The sequence below is a fragment of the Sander vitreus genome, chromosome 19 (genome assembly GCF_031162955.1).
Source record: "Sander vitreus isolate 19-12246 chromosome 19, sanVit1, whole genome shotgun sequence".
Lineage (NCBI taxonomy): Eukaryota > Metazoa > Chordata > Actinopteri > Perciformes > Percidae > Sander > Sander vitreus.
In genome coordinates, this window is record NC_135873.1 from 19,611,115 (window position 1) to 19,637,329 (window position 26,215).

Consider the following 26,215-nt stretch of genomic DNA (forward strand, 5'->3'; position numbering starts at 1 on the left):
AAAATACTGCTTCAAAGATGGAGTCCTGCATATAAAGGCTTCCTTCGGTAAAATTGAAGATTTTTGAACGATACCCAGCCCTAGTAGCTACTGATGGACCTATATCCAGGGAAAAACAACGGGGATGAATCTGGAATCCACTTGCAGAAATAACTATTACATCAGGAGTTTGGACAAACATTACTCCAGCACCCACTACAACAGCTCCGGTGTCGACTGAAAACGGATACGTCACTCACGCACACAATGTCGGGCTGAATAAATGAAGTGAAACGAGATAGCAGTATCGAGTCGACTGCTTGTGTTTACACAACATTTGACAAGTTTGACCTCTGTTGTTAAAAGAATCAAGGATCACCTTATACTTACATCCCCAGGTATCGGGAACAAAGTATCATTTTGGCATTGGGAAAGACAAAGTTATTGTATCAAAAGGTTCAACTGACAGCCAGGCTTAGGATGAGAGCAGAAATATAAAGTGTCACGAAATGGAAATGGAAAGCAATTGTGCTGGAAAAGATGTAGTTACTGTAGTTTCTTCTACCACTTTTGGTGGTTAAAGACTTCTTATATACAGTACGCAGTGTCCATAGGGCCCCATTAGCAAACTGATAGTGTCTTTGTAAACCTGGTCAGTACTAAGTTTCTATTTGCAAAAGTAAAGTTACATACATACATTACATAAGCTGTGTCAGGCTTTTTATATAATCAGAGGGTGTTCTGCTTGCATCCAGCTCTTCCTGTTACTACTAGCCTGTCTGAGGCAGCAGAGGCTAGTTTTATCTCTGGAACAAAAAGGCAAACTTTACGCGGGAGCATGTTTCGCCTTTCTGCAGTTAGTGTTTTGGTTTTGTTGTCGCTTGAGGGAACCAGTGTAGAGCCAGTAGCCAGCAGAACACAGCAGCAGACTGTTTGTGTTCAGTTAGCGTGGAACGGCAGTGGACCAGCTGCTGAAGGTAAATGTGTGTGGGTGCGTGGTGCGTGCGTGCCACAGCAACAGCTCTTATTCTTTCCATTCATTGTTTCCTAGCTCGCCTACTTAGCATGAAAGGTAATATTGTTATATGTTGAACCATGCTGACTAACCTACCAGTCTTTCCTTCATTCAGTGTATTTCTGTGTGTTTTTTGAGATGTTTGGTTGGATATTGTCCCTGTGTTCCACACTGGTCCGTTTAACCTTAATTTGTGGTTCTCTTCATATGTATTATATTTATCAGTGGTGGTTTCCCATCTAATCTAAAATTTCTTTGTTTCTCTGTCTCTCAGCTCGTAAGCAGGAGGTCATTAAAGTCACCGAGCAGCTGATTGAGGCCATCAACAACGGCGACTTTGAAGCCTACACGTTAGTTCGTGTTAGTTTCATCTGACAGACTTCTATGTTCTACATTCTTCCCTGACTCTGATAGCTGTGTGGTGTTCTATTTCAGGAAGATCTGTGATCCTGGGCTCACGTCCTTCGAGCCGGAGGCCTTGGGCAACTTGGTGGAGGGCACCGACTTCCACCGCTTCTACTTTGAGAATGGTAAATAACTAGTGTTTCACACGGTAGAGTGAAGCATCAGAGCTGTCCGAAACACGTTTGGGATTGTAGCTATAATTATAATATTTGGGCAGTGTTGGCCTAATGGTTAGAGAGGACACGAGTTGTAATAAACTGGAATTCCCCTTTAAAGTGCTATATCAGCAGAATCCCCAAATGTGCCCTGGGCTCATTGCTCTTAACCTGGGGAGACCTGAGACCTCAGAAATACCTCTTTAAAGAGCTGTCACATTAAGTCTTAAAGCTGCAAAACCACAGGATTTGAAGTAGAGTGAGACCTCTTCCTACAGCGCTGCCTCTCCCCTCTTTGTTGCACAGGCATATGCATGCACAAAACAGCCAATAGGAATGCTCTCATTAAATTGACCTGTGATTGGCTAAAGTCTCCTGTAACGGGAGATCTATCTAAAGTCTCAACACAGAGTCAAGAGGAGGAGCAGAAATCTTTCTCTCAGACCACTTGAATGACATTATTCATATATATGAAAGATCGTTGTGGAACTTTTGCCCAACGACGCCAAAACTAAAGTCCCTACCACAGCTTTAATGTTCTTCTCCTGTGAAGCTCTGTCCAAGGGGAAGCAGCCCATCCACACCATCCTGCTCAACCCCCACGTCCACCTGATCGGGGACGAGGCCGCCTGTATCGCCTACATCCGCCTCACCCAGTACATCGACAGCAACGGCATGCCTCGCACCATGCAGTCAGAGGAGACCCGCATCTGGCACCGCCGCGACAGCAAGTGGCAGAACATCCACTTCCACCGCTCCGGCTCGCCCACTGTGCCCACCAAGTAAGGCCCCCCTCCACCCTCTCGGTGCTTCACCTCCCATTCTTTCCTGTCCTACTGGAGATGTGGTTCTTTGGTGAATGATGTTACCACGAGCCACTAACAATACGCATCATAAATAATAATAATAATAATAATAATGGAGTGATTGTTCTCAAATTAAGACTATAAGAAACAATCCGTATTTTAGCTAAAAGTTGAATTAAAAGCTGAGCTTGACAGAACAATCTGAAAACAAAGGTCACTTACTTGCCTATTGTGAAGCTTTCAACCATATCACTAAGGTTGGATACAGTTTTTTTCTTTTTTTTCGATAATGAGGCTAAAACAATACTTGCCTAAACTGTGCCTGAACCGATTCTTAAAAAAAGAGGAGCAGATAAGTCAGTAACATTAAAGAACGACTTGTTTATTGCTAAGGCCATATGGTCAAATTAAAAAGCTTTATTTAAAATTTAACAATAACTTATTTCACCAGTCAATTGCTGTAAATCCCAAAAAAGAACCACTGGATGACAGAAGGCTACTTTACGACAACAGCTTAGATTCTAGAGTTGCAGCAATCAGCTTACCAGGTGCAGTTGAATGCACCATTAAGTCGGTGTTGTTTCTCCAGCAGTGTCCATGGCATCTCAAAGGTCAGCTAGTCTCCTCTGTGTCTTTAGCTGCAGACTGTTGGAATCCTTTCCAGTGAAATACAGCCACATGTAAGACCATTTAGCTTTTAGCATTTTAGACCAGTGTTTAGACTACTAAAGCTACTAGCTAACGGTAGGCTAATGTTATCTGCTGCAAAGTGAAGTGTTGACTAGCGTCCGTGCAGAGATGTTTCTATTGCCTGTAACGTCTGTTTCGGAGCATCAGAGAGCAGCACGGCCATTAAAGCAACACTGTGTAACTTTTAGCTGCAGCTGTAGTTCCAACCTGTAGGAGGACCGAAGCAGGAAAAGTTACATAGTGTTGCTTTAAACTGCCACCAAAATGAGGCACCAAAATCTGCGTTGTCATTCGGTCCGGTAGATTAGCAACGGGTTTCTGTACCCAACCCTACATACCACAAACTCCTCATTGATTGCACATATTTAAATCACAAATTAAAAATGTTGGTCCTGAAATTGATTGCAGCCATGGCCTTTCCTGCAATTCTTAAATTCAAACTTGTCATCTTTACCTTAAATGTCATTGCATGCACTAGTACTAGTGCAGACTTAATGATCCCCGTTGGCAAAAAAAAATGAGTCCAGTTTCTAAAAAAGGAATGTCAAGCAAAATACAAAATACTTGATATTGAAAACAAACTACAGGACAAAATGAAGTGAAATGTCATCAAATGTAGTGTGTATTCCTTGGAAGGGGTTTTAAGTAGTAGTAGTAATCCACGTGTGATTTGTGTTTCAGTTGAGAGGACCATCTTTGACTACAAACACCCTCCAGCCTACAACAGACCCCGCCTACCAAGTGTCCATCAGATCTCTCAGCCAATCCTAGCCCCCGACAGCTAGAGCGCCGCCCCCTCAGTGTGTTGTTTACATATTGTCCCTGCTGGACTGAACATTGTTGTACATGATGGAAGAAAAAAAAACCCAGAGGGGAAAACTTCAAGTCTTGATTTCATTGACAAACATTTTGTAGTGAGAGTTTGGTGTTCATTACAGGAGTTTTTTAGATCCGTATGTTTTAAATAGAAGTGGTTTCAGAGGTTTAAGTGGTTGATTTGTTATTAATGGGCTGATGAAATATGTGAAACTTCCAGTGACAGTTTTTCATTTGAATGTTGCACATATTGAGGACACACAAGCTCTTGTGATGTTTTTGCCTTTTGGCACGATGACCAATATATCACATATCTGCTTTTTACTCATGTATCCTTTCAGAGTTGCCATCTATTAAAGGCCAGGCACAAGCTTGCTCTTGTTTTGGTGATGTATAAGTTTTGGTAATTGATGTAAATCGCTCGCTCTTTGCTTAATCTTTAGCAGTAGCCATTTGAACCGAGTTGGCTCATTTTAAAAATCTGTTTCTGGTTTGCCACTGGCACCAAGTATGTTTACTCTGAATTTTAACTACATGTTTAAAAGGGAAAATCAATTGAAACATATGTTTTACCATGTCTGTTTGGAGCTCCATCATCAAGAATGTATAGACTATAGACGTACATATAATTCTTAAGGGGTATTCTGTGACTTTTCAGTCAAATCATATTTTCATACAGTAAGGAACTAATTATGTGAATTTTATCCGCTATTTTGTTGTGTTTACTTTTGAAATTGTGATGTTGATGCCTGTCCCTCCACTTCTCATTATTAATGCTTTCCTTTAAGCCATTTCAACTTTGAGTCCCACCTGATTCTATGACTGGTGTACGCCAATGTTTTACGCTGGACAACACTAAAGTAGAGTCCTAATGCTGCCACTTACAACAAAGCCAAATCCATTCTGGAAGTAAGTTAGCCATTCATTTTTGTCATGAGGGAATTTGAGTTTTAGCTGAGCATTAAATCACTGTTTTAGATTTGTTACTCTATTATGTTATTTGAGTGTCACTGTTAAATGAAAATGGATTGTTGGCATCACTTGCAGATTTATATTTAATGGTTCATATCTGAAAAACCCTTTGGATTAGGGTGTTGTGAAATGTAAGCGGGAGAAAACTAATGGGAAAGGTTTGATGATATAGTCACAGGGGCTTACAGTTGTGTTTTACATATTGAGATTTTTTTGCTTCTAAAAAACATTCTTTTGTTTAATCACGTGTCCCTCACACACCACACTTTTTTTTTTTTTATCTTTCTAAGATGCATTGACATTCCAGATGGGACACTGGTATGTAATGTGACCATGATGGGACAATCCTGATGTATGTTTTGGTATTACAATAAAATGTGTGATTTCTGCCAAATGAGTTGGTTTGTTCTTGATTGTCCTGATTGTCAGATTTACAGTAGATCAAACAATCAATGTAGAACTCCATTCTTCAATTCACAAGCATTTTCATCAGCTTCATTTTTCTCACTTCATTTTTGTTACTCCCTGCCATTTCCCTGAAATGTTTTTTTTTTTAAATATGATTTTACGAGACAAATAATACATTGATTAATAGCTGCACTCCTATTAGCTGCTGTTAGAAAGAATGACATCACTTCACATTTGACACATGTACAGTTTTATTGTTCATGTACACACTGGAGCTGCGATGCCTTGGTAGCGTTTCAGGTTGACGTTTTTAGTAATTTGATAAAGTCATACATGCCCGCATAGATATTTGCACTGTTAATATGTATATATTATCACCATGGAAACAAGATGCTCATTTATCAAATCAGTGCTCTCTTTTTGACATTTATTTTAATCTTCATTGGATCACACAAAGTAAACGGCAGCGTGAGGATCGCATAGTTACATAGATGAGTCTCAACTGGAGATGAAGCCTGTACACAATCCAGCCAGCTTTCAAATCAAATCCTGTTTGTCTATGATGGCAAAAAATCTTCATTTGTCTTCACGTTTAGTTTCAGCACACATTCAAATACACACAAACGCACACACATACACACACACACCACTCTCAGCTTCAACTGCTGGAGTATACAGGGATCACAAATGGATGGCAATAAATAAATAAAGGAACTACGAGTACAGTATGTGGCGACGGTCGTCAGTAGAAGTCGGACTTTGCTTATATTTCTAGGTTGATGTGTCAATTCTTTGATAGCAGTGATAAGAAAAAGTCAAACAACAATTAAAGCAAAGCATATGTTATATAGTATGTGGTCTAAATACTTGAAGGATAAGTCTGGTGTGATTCCATATTTTTTTATTATTGTCAACAAACCCCATGAAAAGACCAAAAACCAACAATGTGTTAGCTGGTTTTTCAATACTTTTTGACTTCCTACCTATGGCTCTTGGCCCCAAACCCATTGGTTCCAACTGAAAATGTAAATCATTAGAGATCACTTACAAATATATAGTTTTGTTATTTAAAAAGACTCAGTGATTCCCTCAAACAACTGGTCACTAGTTACTCAAACAGGAGGTAATAGAGCATTTGTTGGGGACTATTTTCAGCGGCGGATTGCGGACCAGATTTGGTGCTCCAGGGAGTACTTTGGACAGCAGGACTGTGTATGTGGATTGACTAAGGCGATAATAAATGACAGCTCCCTTAACTGCATTAATAACTCAGGATGTCCTCCCTCTGTACTGTCAGCTAAAACGATGTCAGGTGGTTGTTTGATTCATTTTGAATAATAGGATTATGATGAGAAAGACTCTTAATTTGCAAAAATAATTAAGGAGCCTAAATGTTTAAGGGACAAACTGGAAATGATGTAATTAAAGCTCACATCAAAATGTGTCTGCCTGACACACAGCGATAGATTACAATGTGAACAGCATCAATGACAAGCTAAAATCTCCTGAATAGATAATTGAATAAAAGCTCTTCCATTCTGCGCCACGAGCCATGATGCAGGATAAAAAGAGAAACTGTAAACTATGAAAACGTTGATGATGACGCTCGCTTTCTTTTGCAGCCCACGTTTACCATTTGGGCTGTTCACACATTCTGGCCTGTTTTCACCGTGTACTGCAAGATAATCTAGCAAGAAAACACACTGTAATCAGTTATAAATGAAATATGCTGTATTATATTAATGATCTGATTCTGGTATAACTTGAATCCCTTGCTTACCAACCCTTTTAATTTTCCTGCACTTCTCCCTGCTGTCCTCCTGGAGTTTCAATTCCCCTGACTTTTACCTCCCACATAATTCATTTCAAAATCTCCCTGTCCACAGGCTGTATTTGTTAGCAATAACCTAGTATCACTGCTGTTTGTCATTGGGTTTTTTTCAATTACGTACGTATTCCACATATTTGTCAGTTGTGTCTAAACAGAAAGTGACAGAGACAAACACACACACACACACACACACACACACACACACACACACACACACACACACACACACACACACACACACACACACAGCCGCCGTTAAGTTCTATAGGCAGAGATATCCTGACTTGTCCCTAGTACGAGTCAAACTCCAAAAAACTCCTACATTTACCATAATGCATTTGTTCATTAGACCCTCCCAGTCTGATTTGAAACCATATTTTTTCACACACATCTCCAGCTTTCAATTAAAATAAGTAATGTCCAGACCCTGATGACATCACTATAACATCATCAGGGTTACAATCTCTTGCCAACGTTTCTCCAGAGCCACAGAACTTATTATACAGCTGTTTTACAGGCTGAGTAGTACTAACATAATTGATGTTGACCTGATTAATTCAAAGATGTCCACTCATTTTAACTAAACAATGAGGAACATGTCACATAGTGCAACAGTGTGGCTCACTTACGTGTTTTTCCCAACACGTCCTCTTACCTAAGCAACAAAATAAGTTGGACAATGACTCCCAAAACGACATTCAGATATATGAGTGTTCTATTTCACTTTGTGATACGGTGTTTTAAACATGTAGTTAACGTTTGAAATGGCAACAAAAACACTTACTAAGGGTAAGGAAATTCCACCTGATGTCCGTCCCCTTCCTCTGTCTCTGTGTTGGCGTTCTAACCTCTGGTGGATTTGTGAGGACTATGGTTAACTGCTCCTCAGATCTCTGCAGGGTAAATCCAGACAGCTAGCTAGACTATCTGTCCAATCGGAGTTTTCTGTTGCACGACTAAAACTACTTTTGAACGTACACATGTTCCACCAAAACAAGTTCCTTCCTGAGGCTATTTTGCAGAGGCACTGTGGCTCCGTCTGGAGCTTAACGCTGCCCAAGACGATTGTGATTGGTTTAAAGAAATGCCAATAAACCAGAGTATGTTTTCCTCCCATCCCAGAATGCTGTGTGGACTAGCCAGACCTTCCTCCACAGCGCTGTGGAGGAAGGTCTGGCAAAGCGAGACTAGAGAGGACATAACTATCCCTAAGGGGACATGAGCAAAAAAAAATATCTAAAGTTTAGTTTCAGTGCTCACACGAAACTTTCATGTGCGCACATGAAAGTTTCACGTGCTACAACGCGCGCTTTGAACAGATTACAAGACTTTAGAATGTCGTCTCGAAACAATATAATGGTGACGACTTGCAAGCAAAACAGCAATGTCCGTTTAAATGAGACCTAGATTAAAATATAGTGCAAACAACTGCTGTACTGTAGTCATTTCTCTAGCTGTCACTGTCTCCAGTTTGGCCCAGGCTACATCAATATACAGCTTTCATGTGCTCACACGAAAAAGTTTCTAAACTAAACTTTAAAAATAATTCTGCACATGAAACTAAAGTTTAGATATTTTTTTGCTCATGTCCCCTTAGGGGCTCCGTAACTACGTCACGTAAAGGTTAAATTAAAAAAGTGACCGTTGGTTTCAAACAGGACATGACCACCAGTCTCCTGGGTGAAAGTCCTCCATTCTGCCTCCTTACACAGAATTTGGCACTCTGATACTTTGTCACCTTACTTCCACAACAAACAAACGTGAATATAGTTATACGCTTTTCTGGGTGAGGACAGTCTGGTGTTGGAACCAGACTGGTGTATGGCACAAAACAATAAGACATATCAGACTTGGATACACATTATGTTAGTAGGTCAATTCATTGTTGGTGGCTCTGCACTTGAGATTTGTTGACAAGAGGAAAAATATTGCCAGCCTTATCCTTTAAAAGCCTCGATGGAGGACAATAAAAGGAGCCCAGCTACAGTGTTGGAAGCAGCGTGTGAAGGTAGAGGCTGAAACACAGACGACAGGAGCTACAGGAGGACAGCAGGGTAAGTGCTCCATCTGCATCAAAACATTCTTCATCACTACTTCCTTTCTCAGTAGACACACGGTATATATACACACACACAGAAGTGGCAGCTCTGTGACAGATACAATGTGAATGCACAAAACACATTAATAAGACAGACACAAAAAAAGGTCAAATGCATGATGGGAAGACAAAAGGTGTGATCACACAGCCTTTGTAAACAGATCAGCAGGGTGATGTTTGGCTGTATAAAGAGTCCATGGTGATACACACATCTCCTCCTCCCAATGTATTCTCTATGTAACATTAATCTCATCTGTACGGTGGCCATTCTCCAGCTGAATCAGTGCATGGACAGCACGTTTAGGTGGGCTAATGTATTAAATGCTTTGATTTTTTTTTTTTTTTTTTTTCTCTAGTCCAAGCTGATTTTTCATTACCTCTATGTACAAATGTTTACAAGAGTTCTTCGAGAAGAGGCCCGTGGGTGAGGCGAAACGTCCAAGATGCCCTCTTTGACTAGGATCCACCGTTGGTGTGGCGTAGAGTAATCACACCACAGCAGCCAGAAGGTAAAAACAAAAAGCAAAGTCTGACAAAAAAAATAAAGGTTGCAATCTTTGGTCACAAAAAGAGCAAATAAAACAAAATGGGAAGGAAGGAAGAGTGTTAAAGCACAAAATACTGTTCCATTATGCAATAAAAAAAGAAAAAGAAAAACTTGAATCTAGTGATCGGCGAGGACAACAAGAAGGGGGTCTGGAACATGTTGATCTGAGGAAGCATTCGTCACCAAAGGCTTCAGTCAAAGCTCTCCGTGTCCTCCTGGTCGTCCTCACAGTAGCGTTGGAACAGTCGGTGAAGATGCTGCTGCAGGGCGTCGGGCTGCAGGGCGTCAGGCTGCAGGGTGTCGGCCTGCGAGTCCACACGCTCCAGGTGCACGTGCTTCCCCTCGCCATCCCTCACCACAGTCCTCTTCTGGGTTCGCGACTCACGCATCTGGCTTCTGCAGGGACAAAGACAAAGAGTTGCACCACATCCAAACTAACTCTGATGGGCCATGTTTACAGGCATGGACGGAGCAGATACTGGCCATCCCTGTCAGGGGTCAGCCATGCCCGTTACAAGTAAACAGGATTTATGGTTCTGTAGAGAGTCCACGCAGAGCTTTCGCCATAGCCTACGCCTGAAGTTTATACTTGTGCGCTGGTGTGTGCGTCGATCTCTTTAAAGAGAATATCAGGGCCGGCGTGTGTGTGTGTGTGTAGTGTGTAGTGTGTGGTGCGTGGTTGAGTGAGAGAGTGATGGTAATTATCTTCAGAGCGGGTAGTGACTCAAAGTGTCTCCCCTGTTCTTTCTGTAGCAGAAAAGTTAACCCTCTCCTTGATTTCATGTTGTTTATGGAGAAGGGGAACCAGGACGTGAGTCGGGGGAAAATGTTACCAAGCAATGGCTGAGCGACGTGTGTCGCCACGGCGTCGATTTAACGCAGAAGTATAACTCATGCTTTAAGATGTACACTCACATGCACACATGCTGCATAGCCACTTCTGTTTAGAATGAAATCAAGCCACCTTGGAGGTGTGGGTGATATAGTGTCAGCGTAGCATGATGTTACAGTGCCATCCTGACGCCTGTTTGTTCATATCGGAAGGCAGCCGACAATACATTGTTGTTGTAACACTAGTGTGTGTCATAGTGTAACAAAACACAAATAAGTCACACAGACAAGGTACCATTGGCTTATGTAAGGCGGTTCTCTTCGGGGGAAGGCGCCCAGTATGGTAGAGTTGGAGGTTTTTTTATTTCTGTGACATTAAGCCTTGCTATTTAAATCATTTTGAATAAGTACTTGCTTAAAAGTTTTTTCTTTTTCATAGAATGTTTTGTAATTTAATATGAAATGTGTGGATGAATTTGTGGACCAGGTGGTGTTCTCCATTAAAATAAATGAATATCAAACAGGTAGGGTAGGGTAGGACCCTAGCTGATAAAGGAGGAGAATGGGAGGAGAGGATGGAGATTTTTTTTGGGCCATCCTTGCACTGTAAATATGGCTGCAGTAGACTGACGTTACCATGCTGTGAATAAATACATCTGGACTGAAAACTGGGTCTTCCTCTCACTTTTTACCTTGCAAACCCCACGTTCACTGTCTTAAGGTTAAATGGGCCACATTTCAGTAGTCACTATCTGTGACTGTGGAAACCCAGGCTGCCTATATTAAAATGAAATCACTAAATCAAATATAACTATAAATAATTATACACACATATTACACCGCATAATTAATGCTGTAGTGAAATAAAAACGCCATTGAAAAAGAATTATATAAAGATATTGTAACCATGAAATTGTGCAATACATTATAAAATGTTTATTTATCTTGCTGATTTTCACAATAATTTCACAAAATTAAAATATTTTATAATGCAATTTCTCCAAATGACTTGTTTTATTTCATGACACCACTTTTCATAAAGCTCACTTTAGCAAAGTGAGCTTCTTATTATCTGAGAAATGTGGCCAAAGTAAGACCATTCTTGAAAAACCAGGATGCCATAAACTGATTTGTGCTTTTATTACTAGCATGTTGGACTATTGTAATGCCATTCTTACGGGCATACCCAAAAAGCTGCTAGGTAAACTTCAGCTAGTTCAAAATGCTGCTTTTAGCCAAAATTTGGAAAAGAGAGCACATAACTCCTGTTTTAGCTGCCCTACACTGGCTACCCATCTCTTTTAGAATGGATTTTAAGATTCTTTTATTAACTTATAAAGCTCTCAATGATATATCACCCTCATACATTGCAGACCTTTTAATTCTTTATATAAGCCAACGAGAGCCATCAGTTCCTCCGATACTGGTATTTGAAGTGTTCCTGAAGCAGCACACAAATAAAGCGGAGAACCTGCTTTCAGCTTCTACGCTCCGAGACTGTGGATCACCCTGCCCAGTTATATCAGGAACACCAGCTCTGTTGACTCTTTGAAAACTCAACTAAAGACCGACCTATTCAAGCGGGCATTTAATGTGGTTTGTTTTTAGCTGCCACTTTTTCTAATGAACCTCTCTTATGTATGTTGTCATTTCAGGTATGTTTTTTTTTTCTTTAATTATTGTTTTTTGTTATAAAACCACACTGTGAAGCACTTTGAGCTGCATGTAATTGTATGGAAGGTGCTATACAAATAAAGTTATTATTATTATTGTTAGGGCCCGAGCGCCGACAGCGGCGAAGGCCCTATTGGAACTGAAGGAATTATTATTTTCCCGGCAAATTAATTGCCTTTTTGAGGGGCTTAACATATTCAAAAACTCACCAAAATTGGTGATCGCATTAAGTCTGGTGAAAATGTACGTATTTTAAGTGTTTCGGGAATAGGCGCACAGAAATGGCTCACTAGCGCCCCCTACAAAGTTAAAAAACTTTAGCCCCTGCAGTACGTTTAACGTAGACTCACGAAACTTAGTACACATATGTAACATGTCAAGACGTACAAAAAACGTCATTGGAGCCATACCCTAAACCCAACAGGAAGTCCGCCATTTTGAATTGAAAGTTCGAAATTAGTGCGATTTTGGCCATTTCCACATGTCGTACTTTAACGAACTCCTCCTAGAGATTTCATCCGATGGACTTCAAATTTGTTTTGTACCATCTCAACACCTTAAAGATGAAAAGTTATTAAAAGAAAAACTTTTCGTCAAACGGTGTGGGCGTGGCAGGGCGGCCATTTTGAGTGTTTAGTGATGAACAAAGAAGTTGTTGTAACTTGAGTGCACGTTGTCGTATCTGCCCGAAATTTCTCAAGATTGACAAGGGTCCAGGCCTGAGGACATCTACAGGCCAAAATTGACTTTTGGTCATAGCGCCCCCCGCTGGCAACAGGAAATGCGCCTTATATGACAAACATCATCCGATTTACATGAAACTTATGTGTGGTCTACATGAGATACTGAGCCACCCTCTATACTTTAACCACGCCCACTTACTCAGACCACGCCCCCTTTCATAACATTTGAACCGTTTAAGGTAGAGTCTTGCGTAAGGTGTCATTGAACTCAGCAGAGAGTTCCTTCTTCATTGGTGATGGTTTGGCCCATCCCCCTATGATTAAGCCACGCCCCCTTTCATGACTGGTGACCCGTTTAAAATAGAGTCTTGTGTGAGGTATCATTGAACTCAGCAGGGAGTTTCCTTTTCATTGGTGACGATTTGCGGTGTCTGAGTGCACGGTCGCAAGGAGCGGCGTCCACCAGTAACCCCGACGCGCATAGAGGCACGAGGGCCCATCCATCGCTGCTTGCAGCTTTAATTATTAATTATTATTATTATTATTTAGAGAAACAGGGAAGAGAGCGTTATGTGATTGGCTGTTGCACTGGTCTCAATGAGCTGAGAGAGAAAGCAGAATTATAAAATAAAACTCTTATTGGTAAAAATGGCATTCTAAAATAAAAGTTGGCGGGACTGGTCATAGTTCAACCTAATTTGTCATGAAAATTAGATAAATAAAAATTGTTTATTTGAAACATTGAAAACATGATTTTGTCATAGATCATGTGCGCTCAAATGCAAAATGAAATTTCAGTTAGATTAAATAATTGAATTTTAATATTGGCATCTGTAGACTTCCATCCTTTTTTTTTTCTTAAAAAAATGTGACATGGTGTCCATGACATTTACAAGTTTCCAAACATACACAACTTGAACACAAAAGTGGACAAACTTTGTCCACATTTTAAAACTTCATATCTACTTTAACCTGGGCTTTATTTTCAAAGTTCTGGCCAGTTATCAGTCATAAAAACATTGTATTTTCCAGCTTTTTATTAAGACATGGTGAAGCAGTAACACCACTAAGTACATATTTATAATGGAGTCAATTTAACCAGGAAGTACATCTGCAACATCTGATGGAAACAGTTTTGGTAACACGTCTGAGTGGATTATACTGAAACTGCGGACTTGTTTAAAGCCACTATGGCTATGTTCAGACTGCAGGCAAAAGTGGATTTTTTTTGGGATCAAGTGACCAGGCAGACTTCTTCAGAAGTAGTGTGAACACTCAATCTTGCCCAGATCTGATTTTTCAAATCAGATTTAGACCACTTCCATACGTGGTCCTAAATCAGACCCAGGTCTGATTCTTTTCAATGCGGCCGCAGTGTGAACAACCAAGGCGGATTTTATGCAACTTTTACGTTAATACCCCTTGCTGCGATCTCTCAGGCTGCGGCTGTCAACCGGGGCGGACTGTCCCCCCCAATTTGGCTCTCTTTCTCTTCATTCTTCTCCTCCTCAGCACCTGCTCATTAATGTTACGGCTGCCATAACACAAACATTTTGAAATAAAAGCAAAAACGCTTACTTCCTCCATAACCTCCCTAACTTTTTTTTTGTGCTTTTCCACCTTTATTTTGATAGGACAGCTGGGTGAGAAAGGGGGAAGACATGCATGTCACAGGTCGGATTTGAACCCTGGACCTCTGCGTTGAGGCATAAACCTCTCAATATACGTGGGCCTGGTCTACCCACTGAGCCACATAACCTCCCTAACTTTAGTGCAACAGCGTGCTGCGTCTGATGTCATTGTTATTGTTCTTTTGCGCATTCAGTTCGAAACTGCAAACACTGCAAACACTGGAATCTGATATAGGCCACATTTTAAAAGTAATGTGAACAGCCAAATAAAAAATCGGATCTGAGCAAAAACATCCGAATTAAGCATTAAGACTTGCGGTGTGAACGTAGCCTATTTGTACAACTTGAAGTTTCAGTGGCACCCCCCAGTGGCAGTATATAGAATGACACTGTGGCAGAAAGCACCATTTCAACTGGGATTGTCTCATTTTTCTACAAACATGCCACATGGCATCAGGAATATGAAAATGCTACAAACTTCTACAAATAGTAGCTTTAAAAGCTTTCTAACTGCTTGTAAGGATTCCTTGTAAGGATTGTGTTGCTGCATCCCAGATCTCTGTAAAAAGGCTGGGGAGCAAAATTAAAAATGAAAATAATGGCCAAAACTACAAAATACAGTATACTATCATTTTCTAATTGCAACTTACTCTGCCAAGTACAAGTCAAAATCAAGCTTGGACTGTAAGATTAAAGGTGAGAAAATGGAGTGCAATCACACCATGCTTCCATGTTAAAGGTGCAGTAAGTGATTCTGCGCAAAGATTGATATTTGAACTCAACTACAAGTATACAACCATAAGCTCCCCCCCCCAGATTCACGGACAGATTCATGACCGGCACATTCAAATGCTGCCTTCCTCCCTCCCACCCCTACCATGTCGCTGGCCAGCCACGGCGTTGCCTGTTAACAGATATCAAAAAGAGCATTGTCACTAGCCATGCTGCTTTCCAGTGCGTTTGTGACGTTGAATGTTGCCTGTTTTTAGAGGGTTTTCCCGCATTTAAAAACCCTGCATATACACTCTGATCTTGGTGGGAAGGCGGTATTAGTAAACACCAGTTTCTTTGTGATCATTTCTACACATTCCCATGCTGCTGTCCAACCTTTTAATCACAGAACCGTCATCCTGCACAATCTCTTTCTCTACTACATGAGGCAGGAGCCCTTTCCCAAATCCTCCAGCATAACTCAATGCCTGGAGGGGAAAGAACGAGGGAGGAGAGAGGGATCAGTGGTAGGAAAGAGACACTGGGAATCTGACGTAAAGAAACAGTAATTACTGACAAGTTCTAAAAACATACATATTAGCATGTAGTGAAAGGCTTGTAAAGATCCACTATGATGTTGGTATCATGACCAACAGCACCTCCACATATTTATATTTCCTCTCATGACCAACAGATACTCTCCACAGTCCCTTATGAATGTGTGAAATCAGCTGTTGTAGAATCATTTTCACTGCATCTTGGGACACACTAACCTTCTCAAAGTCCTGTCTGGCTGAGGGGAGATCTGCAGCCAGTGAGGGCTCCCCCGTCTGCTTCTCCATCCTCTCGCCTCTCACCACCGTTGTCTTGACAACCTTGCTGACCTTTCGACCTTGCACCGGCTCCACCTCAAACGCTGACGCTGCGGCGGCGCTCAGGGCCCGCGGCTCCGAGAAGCTCAACTGAAGAGAAGACGCCAAGATGTCAAGGCACCAACTGTTATGTACTACTGTATGTACAATGCATTATGTTCTTTACTGTAAAGCTGCAACGATGAATCCATTAGTTGTCACTTATTAAGTAATGTGAAACCATGTGAAAAGTCACTGGGAGATGGCACTGACCTCTCTTTGGTCTCCCTCACTGTGCAGCACCGTTCTCTTCACCACTCTGGAGACAGAGTCCCCCTCCTCGATCTGCACGGTCTCCTGGTGAGAGCCCTCGATGGTCACTTCCTGTGTCTCCATGCCATCCGCTGACACGTATTTACGAATCACCTTCCGTGTGATCTGGTGGACAAAACAGGAAGAGAATAACTTTGCTGTAAACTGAAGGCTGGTTAACATTTTTCATCATGTAGGCCGAGGAATAGTACTGTGACTTTAAGTGCAATTTCTGTATATTATAAAGTTGTTGAATCCTTACCTTCTTAACTACCATGTTGCCATGCTCGTCTGTGTACTTCTCTTCTGTGACAGTCTGTGGTGGGATATCTGGTAGGTCGTCTGCCTGTAAAAAGACAAAACACTATCGGTTCACATGTTACTGCACAAAGGAGAACAACCAACAACATGTTATTTCCATCAGAGAAAGTATTTCAAGCAACATATGCTATAAATCACCCATACATGATCAACACCACCATATCTACAGTATATGTTAAAGCCCCTTGTGAATCATTTTGATGCAATCATAGAATCTTTCCTCTGATGCCATACATTTGTTTTGTTTTTTGTAAAATAAAGTTGACAGAATCGGTGAAAATTGGTGTCTTGCAATGCTTTATTGACACTACCAATGGGAGGCGCCAAAGTTAAAAAAACAAACATTGTGGGTTTATTAACAGAACAAAGAAATGATGTGGACATGAAAGAACTGAAAGCAGGTGAGTGTGCATAAAAAATTAACAAAAACATGGACTTTAAATCAACATTTTATTTTGATAAAATGTTGATTTAAAGTCCTTTTCCACCTTTGGACATTTTCCTTTCTGCATTGCTGAATGTAACGTTTCTTACTTTTGTGACAAGCAAGTAGGGGACGTTCTGCATGAAATGATTAACCCAGTAAGTCAACACCAGCAAAAAAATAAACCTAGCACCCCTACCCACCTAAACACAAACCCTGTGCCACTCCACCGTGCTGCACAGCTGCATCATGCTTATTTACCTGAATAATTACTCTGCGTCGGACCACCCTGGTGGTCAGCACCTCCTCCTCTGAGCTATCAGAAGACAGCACCCCTAGCTCCTCCGCTATCTCCTGGGAGAGCGCACACAACCAGCATGGGTCAATGCATCAGGTGTTACAACAGCACACTCCTGCAAACAGCAGCTGTTCCTTCTTTTCTCTGAACGTCACTTTCATGTTCGCTTGCCAACAAGGTTTGTGTACAGACAAATGGAATGAGGGAATAAATAAAAAGTATGGCTTTACACAGTAGTGATGAGAGATGAAGAGAAGGCACAGTTATACAAACACATTCAACTGAAATAAACGTGAAAGGATGGGAACCAGTGTGCGGAATACAGGGAATCTCAAATCTCTGATTAACAGCTAGAACACCCCCTTAAATGTCTAGGTCAAATTTTGGCAGGGGGTACACTAAATATACTAAATATAGCTGGAATAATACTTTTATCCTTTGCAGTTCTGCTACTCCTTTCCATTTTGAGAGGACTTATTTATTACTTTAAAGTCAAACACACTTACACAATTCCACATGCAAAATAAGTTAGGAGATATGCCAGTCAGCCAAAGTTCTGCAAATGATCTCAGAGTATAAACTTTAAGTCATGATCTGAGCAGGTGGAGATGCAATATAAACCATTGGAAACCTATAGACAGTTTTTTTCTGTCTGTACTGCCCAGCTTGAAGCATACTGTATCTGATTATGGGTCAGGTCGCAAGTTGGAATTTATTTAAAGGTAATTGAGGGTGTATTGGTTCCACCTCTCAGCAGGGCGGGTTTGCACAACTCTGGACTGGAGACCAAAAACTTGGATGGATGGATGGATGGATGGATGGATAGATAACTATGCAGTTAGTCAACATGGGTGTTGCAGGGTCGACCTCTGTGGCTACTTTGTCAGACAAGAGTTTGAAATGAGTAATATAAAAATAACTTGGAAAGATAGGCTTACACATATGTAGTTTTGTTTAAGTCCTTATTTCCGCAAATGTCTACAATGGAGTTGGTAAGTGCAAAGTCAGCACAAACCAAAGAGTCACAATGATCACATTTATGGGAAATATGCTAGGTTGAAATATACTTTTCCTTTAATGTGTAGCTAAAGTATGCCTACATTATTTTTGAGTACAGTTCACAGCACAGGACTCTCTGATTGTCAAATAGTATTTCGCACACTGATGGGAATAACAACAAGCAGAAATCAAAGGATGCAAACAGGTGCAGGTGTGAACAAAGAGTTATATGTTATAGAATCACTTCTATAGAGCAGCTCGTAAATGTCAATAATGCTCACTTCAAAATGAGGAACTGCACATACATCACACCACCAACGTTAACAGCTTTTTCAGCCACTGATGACACAGCAACGCATCATAGTAGTATATTATCAAGACAGTTTAGGCCCTCATACACACAACAGCACTCATCAGCCTTATTAAGGTAAAGTGCAAACGTGTGTGTTTAATCTTCTGAGTCTTGCAGCATCACAGCAACCAGTCTGGCCAGGCAAAAAAAAGCCAGTGCAGCACTGTGCTCATGCTCAACCCCTTACCCTTCCCAGGAAGTCATCATCATCGTAATACCCTGCCTGATCTCTGGAAGGAAGATCCTCCCACACAGGGAGGTTGCCGTCTGTTCGACACTCCCGTGACCCCTCTGAATCATAAGCAAATTCACTGAGACTTTCACTGCCAGAAGAGAAGCGCTTGTAATCTTCCACTCGAAGGAAAGGGTGAGCAGTGTACTGAGAGCTCCCTTTCAGGAAGCTGACATCAGTGCCACTCCCAGGCATTGGGGACGGGGGTTCAGAGATTTGATAGGTAACCTCATGTTCCAGTTTCCCTTCATCTGGCTCAGAGAGGTCAGGGAAGGCTTGTCTGCAGTCGAAGAATTCCACATCTGAGTCAGAGTGCTGCGGCGACTCCGATCCCTTTCTGAGTTCCTTTGGATCCTCTGATTCAAACTCGGAGACCGTTTTCTCAAAGTCTGAGAGAACTCTGTTAAAGTCTGGGGAAAACTCAAAGTCTTCAGCATTTTCAGACTCTCCCTTGGTGTTGGCTTGAGTCAAAACCTGAGTTGAAATTGAGTCACTGAACACTGGACTCAAGTCATTCTTGGACGCTAGGTTCCAGTCAGAAACTCTTAGGGTTTGATGTCCTGAAACTACTGCTTCATAATCTTGTGGTACCAAAAACTGAGTTGACATGGGTGTAAAAGGCTCACTGTACTGTGCTTTCTTAGGGGAAAACCCCCACTCTGAGTGTCCATACGATTTGTCTGACTTGAAACATGATGTCTTATCAGATGCAGGTAGAACTGGAGTAACAGTTCTGTGGGTTGTGTATAAGTTCTGTTCAGGTAGCTGTAACGGAATTGATTTGTCATCAGTGAACACCACACCTATTTGACTGGCATCTTGTGTCACTGTTGTAGCAGACAACCACTTGCTTTGCACCTCATCGTCTGTTTGAAATTGTGTTTCCTCTGGAATCTGAGGAGGAGCCTGTAAGTGAATATCAACATGAGCCAAATAGGTTTACAAAATGAATCAACATACAGGTTGATATGCACCATTAAAATGACCTCAACATTTCACCAGGTTAGCATCACTGTGCAATGGTTATTTTCCATACAGCCAACATATCATTACGTTTAGTACAATATAATGTGAAGCCATGACATGCAACCTAGAATGAGACAAATAAATAAGAACTGAAGAAGGAGCAATAAGTATTTTACCATTCCTGACAAATTCCAGAAAAATTCTGAACGCATTTGATGCATTGACTGCACTCCATTTTGTTAATAGTTCATCAAGGCAGTTATTTCCTTCATCCAAGTAAAATGTTAATGAATTCGTCCAAAACAAAAGTGAGTCTTTGCTTCATTGTCATGCTTTCAGTCTTACCCTTTGTGATGCTGTCTTGTTCTTTAATTGTCTAGCACTGATGCCTAGGTTTCTTTTTGGATCTTGAACTGGTTTCACAGGAGAGTCTTTTTGGAAGTCTTCCTCACAAACCGTGGTTGGTAAAGTTGAGATACTTTCAGCTTCTGTTCCACACTGCATCCATTCATATGACAAAACTTCGGATGGCGGTCCTGTCATTTCAGTCCAGTCAGAATTGACATGTCCTTTCTTAGACTTTATCTCACTAGTTTGAATCAGTAATGATGACACAGCCAATGGCCCTTTGTTCGGTAATGATGAAGGCTGACCAGGCAATGAAGCAGATGTCACATGACTCAAAAGTTCAGTACCATCCCAACAAAAGCCTAATTCCTCCTCTGACTCAACAGTTTCAGGGCTCAGTGGCCTTGGGCTATCATCAATCCAACAATCAATAGGTAAAGCAACAAACTCAGAGTCTGACGACAAAGACACTGGTGGTGAAGGTGATCTATCGTAGGTAGCATCCATAAAATAAGAAGACAATATTCTCATAAAATCAGGTACTGGTGAGTCAGGCAATAGTCTGAACTCGTTGACAGATGATATGGATTCATGTGACGATGGTCTGTCAGTCTCAGCATCTCTTACTGATGTGACTATAACCTCACACTCTGAATCTGAACCCAATGATTCAGGTGATGAAGACCTTTGTGTACTGGTGCACTCCAATGATACTGCAAACTGAGGGATGGGAGAGTCCGGAGACAGTGACCTGTTCTCATCAAACTCAGGCATCGATTCTGGAGATGATGCTCTTTTATCATCTATTTGCATTGCTGATTCAAGCAACATGGGTCTGTATCCAGGCATTGACTGAGATAGCAATGGCCTCACTCTTTGATTCTGATCCTCTGCAGAATTCAGGCCATCATCTCCAGAATCTGCACTGTCAAACTGAGTTTCCAAATTTCCAAATGGAACATCTGATGCTAAAGTTCCAGGTGAAGATGATGCTGATCTCAAGAATGTTACATATTCTGGCATTGCCACTGTAAATTCAGGTAAGGGTGAATCTGGTGAGAGTGGTCTAAACTCATTGACTGATGTTACAAATTCTGGTGATGAGGGTGTTGCTTCTATCACCATGGCTGAATTAGGGGATGTGGGTCTGTAGTCTGTCAAGGATTCTGGTGAATAGCGTAGATCACCATCTTCTGTGTCAGATACTGATACAACCACCCAACCATCATCAGACCCTGTTTGTGCTTCAGGGGCAGGTATTTCAAATGTGTACTTAGCCTGTCTGTATGGAGCTGCTCCGGAAAACAAAAGGTGTTCTATCATTGGTGGAGGTGACTCTGAAACAGTTTTGTCAGATATGTCTTGAGCACTTGAAGTGCAAAGAAAGTCAGCTGTGGTTGTGTCAGTTGAAATAAATGAATGTGTCGCCTCTGAAGGTGGTACTGTGGCAATGGCATCATGCTCATTTCTATCTTTTACTTTATTATCTTGTTCATCATCTGGAACACTCCTTTTGTATTCTATTGTGCTGCCAATAATTTGCATAAACCCTGTTTTACTGCTGAAGGTTTCTCCAGCATACTGAGGATCATGTACTTGAGAAATCAGTTTCCACAGTTGTGCATCATGAATGAGATTATACTCAGCTGCCATGCTGGCTGATTCTTCATGTGAGGTAGGCATTATTTTTGTTGATAAAACAGTGCTATTGATGGTTGCTTCATTGGCAGCTGGGACTTTTAATTTGGGTGGCAAAAGTAATTTTTCCTTATCTGATTCAAAAGACTCTGGTGATGCTGACCTCTCTTCTGTACAAAACAGGTCAAAAGTTTGTGACAAATTATCTGAAGCTTTAAATTCAGTGGGTGATATGTCTCTTACAGTCATGACATTTTCTACAAATGTCTTTGTAAAATCAGGTATTTGTGATTCAGATGGCAGGAGTTTACATTCATCATCTGATCTCTCTGACTGAGGTGCTGTAGTCTGGACAACATTTTGTGTAAACCAAGGAAGGGGTGAGTCTGGAGACAACCTCTTGTGTTCATCAAGTGATTGAGTAGATTCTGGAGATACTGATCGGATGTTTCCAAGTAACAGCAATGCCTCAGGTGACAAGGGTTTGCATTCTGGTATGGATTCATCTGATAGTGGCCTCTCTTGTACTTCTGATCCTACTGATTCAGATGAATCTGGCCTATTTTCGACACCATAATTCATGGACATCAACAACTCACTCAAAGCATACTTAATATCTGATTCAGTGGATTCAGGGGAGGGTGATCTGTAGCCAACATTCACAATAACACGTTCAGGCATTACTGGTCTATAATCAGGTATGGGTGAGTCTGGTGATAGAGCCTGGTATTCATCTCCAGATGCACCAGAGCCAGGTGAAGAGGGTCTATTGTCATAAACTAGTGATCCTAGGCTAGATGAAGGTCTGCTTCCCAAGAATGTTAGGCAATGTAATCCCATTTCCAAATCAGACAACACAGATTCAGGTGAAGTGGACCTTAAGTCCATATGTGATATGGATGACTCTTGTAGTGCCTGTGTAAAGTCAGGAATGGGTGAGTCTGCAGAAAGAGGTCTAAATTCATCTTTGGATGCAGCTGAACCAGGAGATTCTGCTCTGTCCTCAAAAAGCCAGGGGATACACAAATCAGTCTCCAAATCCTCATCTGAATATACTGACCCAGGTGATGTGGATCTGTATCTTACTCCAACCATAGTGGGTGAACTCATGGTGTACTGGGGTAGTGGAGAGTCAGGAGACAAACCTCTAAGATCAGAGTCAGACACCCCTGATTGACAGGATTCTGCTCTGTCCTCGAAATCAAACATCTGTGAAATCAAAGTATCATATTCTATTGCCGAACCCTCGGATTCAGGTGACCATGACCTGCATGCATTAAACTCAGGATATGTTTCTAGAAAAGCCTGTCTGAAGTCAGGTACAGGGGAATCAGGAGAAAGTTTTCTGTATTTACTCAGAGATGCTAAGGACTCAGGAGAAGATCGGTCTTCCATGACTGTAGGGAAAGATAACTCAATTTCCTCATTCAAATCGGAAAACACTGATTCAGGTGAAGAAGACCTGAAATCCATATGTGATATGGACGACTCTTGTAGTGCCTGTGTAAAGTCAGGAATGGGTGAGTCTGGCAGAAAGAGGTCTAAATTCATCTTTGGATGCAGCTGAACCAGGAGATTCTGCTCTGTCCTCAAAAAGCCAGGGGATACACAAATCAGTCTCCAAATCCTCATCTGAATATACTGACCCAGGTGATGTGGATCTGTATCTTACTCCAACCATAGTGGGTGAACTCATGGTGTACTGGGGTAGTGGAGAGTCAGGAGACAAACCTCTAAGATCAGAGTCAGACACCCCTGATTGACAGGATTCTGCTCTGTCCTCGAAATCAAACATCTGTGAAATCAAAGTATCATATTCTATTGCCGAACCCTCGGATTCAGGTGACCATGACCTGCATGCATTAAACTCAGGATATGTTTCTAGAAAAGCCGGTCTGAAGTCAAGTATGGGTGAATCAGGTGAGAGTCTTCTGTATTTACTGAGTGATACTAAAGACTCAGGAGATGAAGGTCGGCCCTCCAATAACATTGATAATTCCATTTCTACTTCCCAATCTGATGCCACTGACTCTGGTGAGGAGGATATATATTCCATGTATGTGTTTAAGGAATCCTGTCTAAACTCTTGAACAGGTGAATCTGGTGAAAGAGCTCTAAATTCATTCAGAGAGCCAGTAGATTCAGGAGATGGTGATCTGAAATGTGATATTAACATCAGTGATGCAGGTGAGAAAGGCCTATGCTCTGATTCAGAATCAGGTGAAAGAGGTCGCTCTTTAACCTCTAGTTCCAATGACTCTGGAGAATCTGGTCTATCTTCAGTATCAGATGGGGAATTAATCAAAGGTGCATACTCAACATCTGATGTATCGGATTCAGGGGATGGTGACCTAAACCCGACGAAAAATGGAAAAGAGTTGTCCACTCTTGCTATGAATTGAGGTACAGGTGAATCTGGTGACATGGCCTGGTGCTCATCTCCAGATGCCATTGAACCAGGTGATGGAGGTCGATGATCATCGGATACTGATAAAAGTGATCCTTCTTCATTCTCTATATCTGAATAACAAACTGATTCAGGTAATGTAGATTCAGCAGTTGAAAAAGTTGGGTGAAGTCTAGCCTGTGTGAATTCATCAGGTGAAAGTCCCCTGACATCATTTTCAGAGTCCGGTGTAAAGGATCGCTCTTGCACCTCAATAAATGACATGTCCAGACAATCCATTTCAGTGTCTGACCTTAAAGATAAAGGTAATGATGACCTGATTCCTGAAACTAACATGGCTGATTCTATATGTTGTCTAAACTGTGGTAGAGAACAATCTGGTGATAAATTCCTTTCAATCCTACCTGATTCTGGTAAGAGTGGCCTCATTTTACTTGTGTTCTCATATTCAAACACTTCAACTCTGCTTTCAAAGGCTTTTCCTACATAATGGGGGTCATGTAGTTGACACATCAGCTGGTTTGCTCTAAATGTTTCACCAGCCTCAGCTGATTGCTTTTCTTCAAACATGGAAACAACTGATTCAGTTATCAGTGCCCCAGGTGATAAAGACCTGTTTCCTGACACTGCACTCTCTTCTTTCTCCATTTGTGTTTGCATTGCTGGTAGAGCATCTGCATCAGATGAGTCTATGTCCAATTTCACACCACCCTCTAACTCTCCCTCTTTTACACTGGAATCTTTCAAAACAGATTCAATTATTTCCCCAGCACAATCAAAAGAACTGGTTTCATTGTAAAATGTCTCCCCAACATAGTGAGGATCATATATTTGAGAAATTAACTTCCAAAGTTCAGTACCATGAACAGGTTTATATACTGGTACCCGTTTTGCCTTTAGAGGTAAGGTTTGACTACCCATTGATCTTTCTGGGTTCTCCAATACTTGTGATCCCGGTGAGTCAGGTCTCTGCTCGCAAATACTTACACTTGATTGAGCACATTCAACACTTGAAACCACTGAATCAGGAGATGATCTATGAGCTTTAACTGAAACTGATTCAGTCAGCCCTTTTTTGAAATCTGATATTGGTGAGTCACCTTTGTAGTCATCTACAGAATCTACTGAATCAGGTGAGGATGGTCTCATTTCAGAGGACAGATGTGACAGAGACATAGTGCCATACACTAAATTTGAACAAACTGAAACAGGTGATGAGGATGTTACCAGGGTTGTCCAAGGAGAAAATTCTGATGAACCCTGTCCAAACACAGGAATGGGTGACTCAGGGGAAAGCGTGTCCAGCATCAACATTGCTTGTGCTGACCTGGGTCTATATCCTGCTTCAGAATCCGGTAAACTTGATCTTTGGTAATTTTCGGATTGCAAAGCAGCGTCCGACTTTGTCTGATAAGAATCTGTCCTTGTTCCAGGAAACTGAAACACTCCTGTTTTACTCATGAAGGTTTCCCCTACATACTGTGGGTCACGAATTTGAGAGATGAGCTTCCAAAGTTCTGCATCATATGCTAAACTGTAGACTGGCAATGAATAATCGGTTAAGGATAAAGGTAAATGATGCTGAGGTAGTGGTAGTGGTAGTGGTGAAGACTCTCCAGGCAATTGCTGATTTTCAGGGACATTTGTTTTAAATGAGAATGGTAGCTCATCAACAGGTTCATAATCAGTTTTGACTGATTTCTTAGATTTTTTCTTTCTAAGATGTTTTGTCTTCCCACTTACAGTTATTTCCTGCATTGAGTTTCCTGCATCAAACAACTCATGAGATATTCCTTCTGTAAATATAGTTGACGA

At 41.3% G+C, this 26,215-nt stretch overlaps 2 protein-coding genes across 9 annotated transcripts in view; one reads left to right on the forward strand and one right to left on the reverse strand.

The window, feature by feature from the left end:
• The window catches only part of camk2d1 (calcium/calmodulin-dependent protein kinase (CaM kinase) II delta 1), a 90,756-nt gene extending 85,524 nt beyond the window's left edge, over window positions 1–5,232 (forward strand). For 7 of the 8 annotated variants that reach the window (XM_078276449.1, XM_078276451.1, XM_078276452.1 and 4 more), the window contains 4 exons: window positions 1,269–1,344; window positions 1,430–1,524; window positions 2,108–2,336; window positions 3,732–5,232. In XM_078276449.1, the coding sequence (XP_078132575.1) occupies window positions 1,269–1,344; window positions 1,430–1,524; window positions 2,108–2,336; window positions 3,732–3,735 (404 nt within the window). In that variant the 3' untranslated portion in view covers window positions 3,736–5,232. Of the gene's footprint in view, window positions 1–1,268; window positions 1,345–1,429; window positions 1,525–2,107; window positions 2,341–3,731 lie in introns of those variants that run through there. The other variant, XM_078276457.1, reaches the window with a different exon arrangement.
• A 2,875-nt stretch (window positions 5,233–8,107) lies between these two features.
• The window catches only part of ank2b (ankyrin 2b, neuronal), a 127,570-nt gene continuing 109,462 nt past the window's right edge, over window positions 8,108–26,215 (reverse strand). Inside the window, exons 44-49 of the mRNA XM_078276232.1 lie at window positions 17,422–17,514; window positions 16,678–16,761; window positions 16,377–16,541; window positions 16,026–16,214; window positions 15,649–15,740; window positions 8,108–10,118 (exon numbers count right to left, since the gene is read on the reverse strand). Of these exons, the coding sequence (XP_078132358.1) occupies window positions 9,914–10,118; window positions 15,649–15,740; window positions 16,026–16,214; window positions 16,377–16,541; window positions 16,678–16,761; window positions 17,422–17,514 (828 nt within the window). The 3' untranslated portion in view covers window positions 8,108–9,913. The remainder of the gene's footprint in view (window positions 10,119–15,648; window positions 15,741–16,025; window positions 16,215–16,376; window positions 16,542–16,677; window positions 16,762–17,421; window positions 17,515–26,215) is intronic.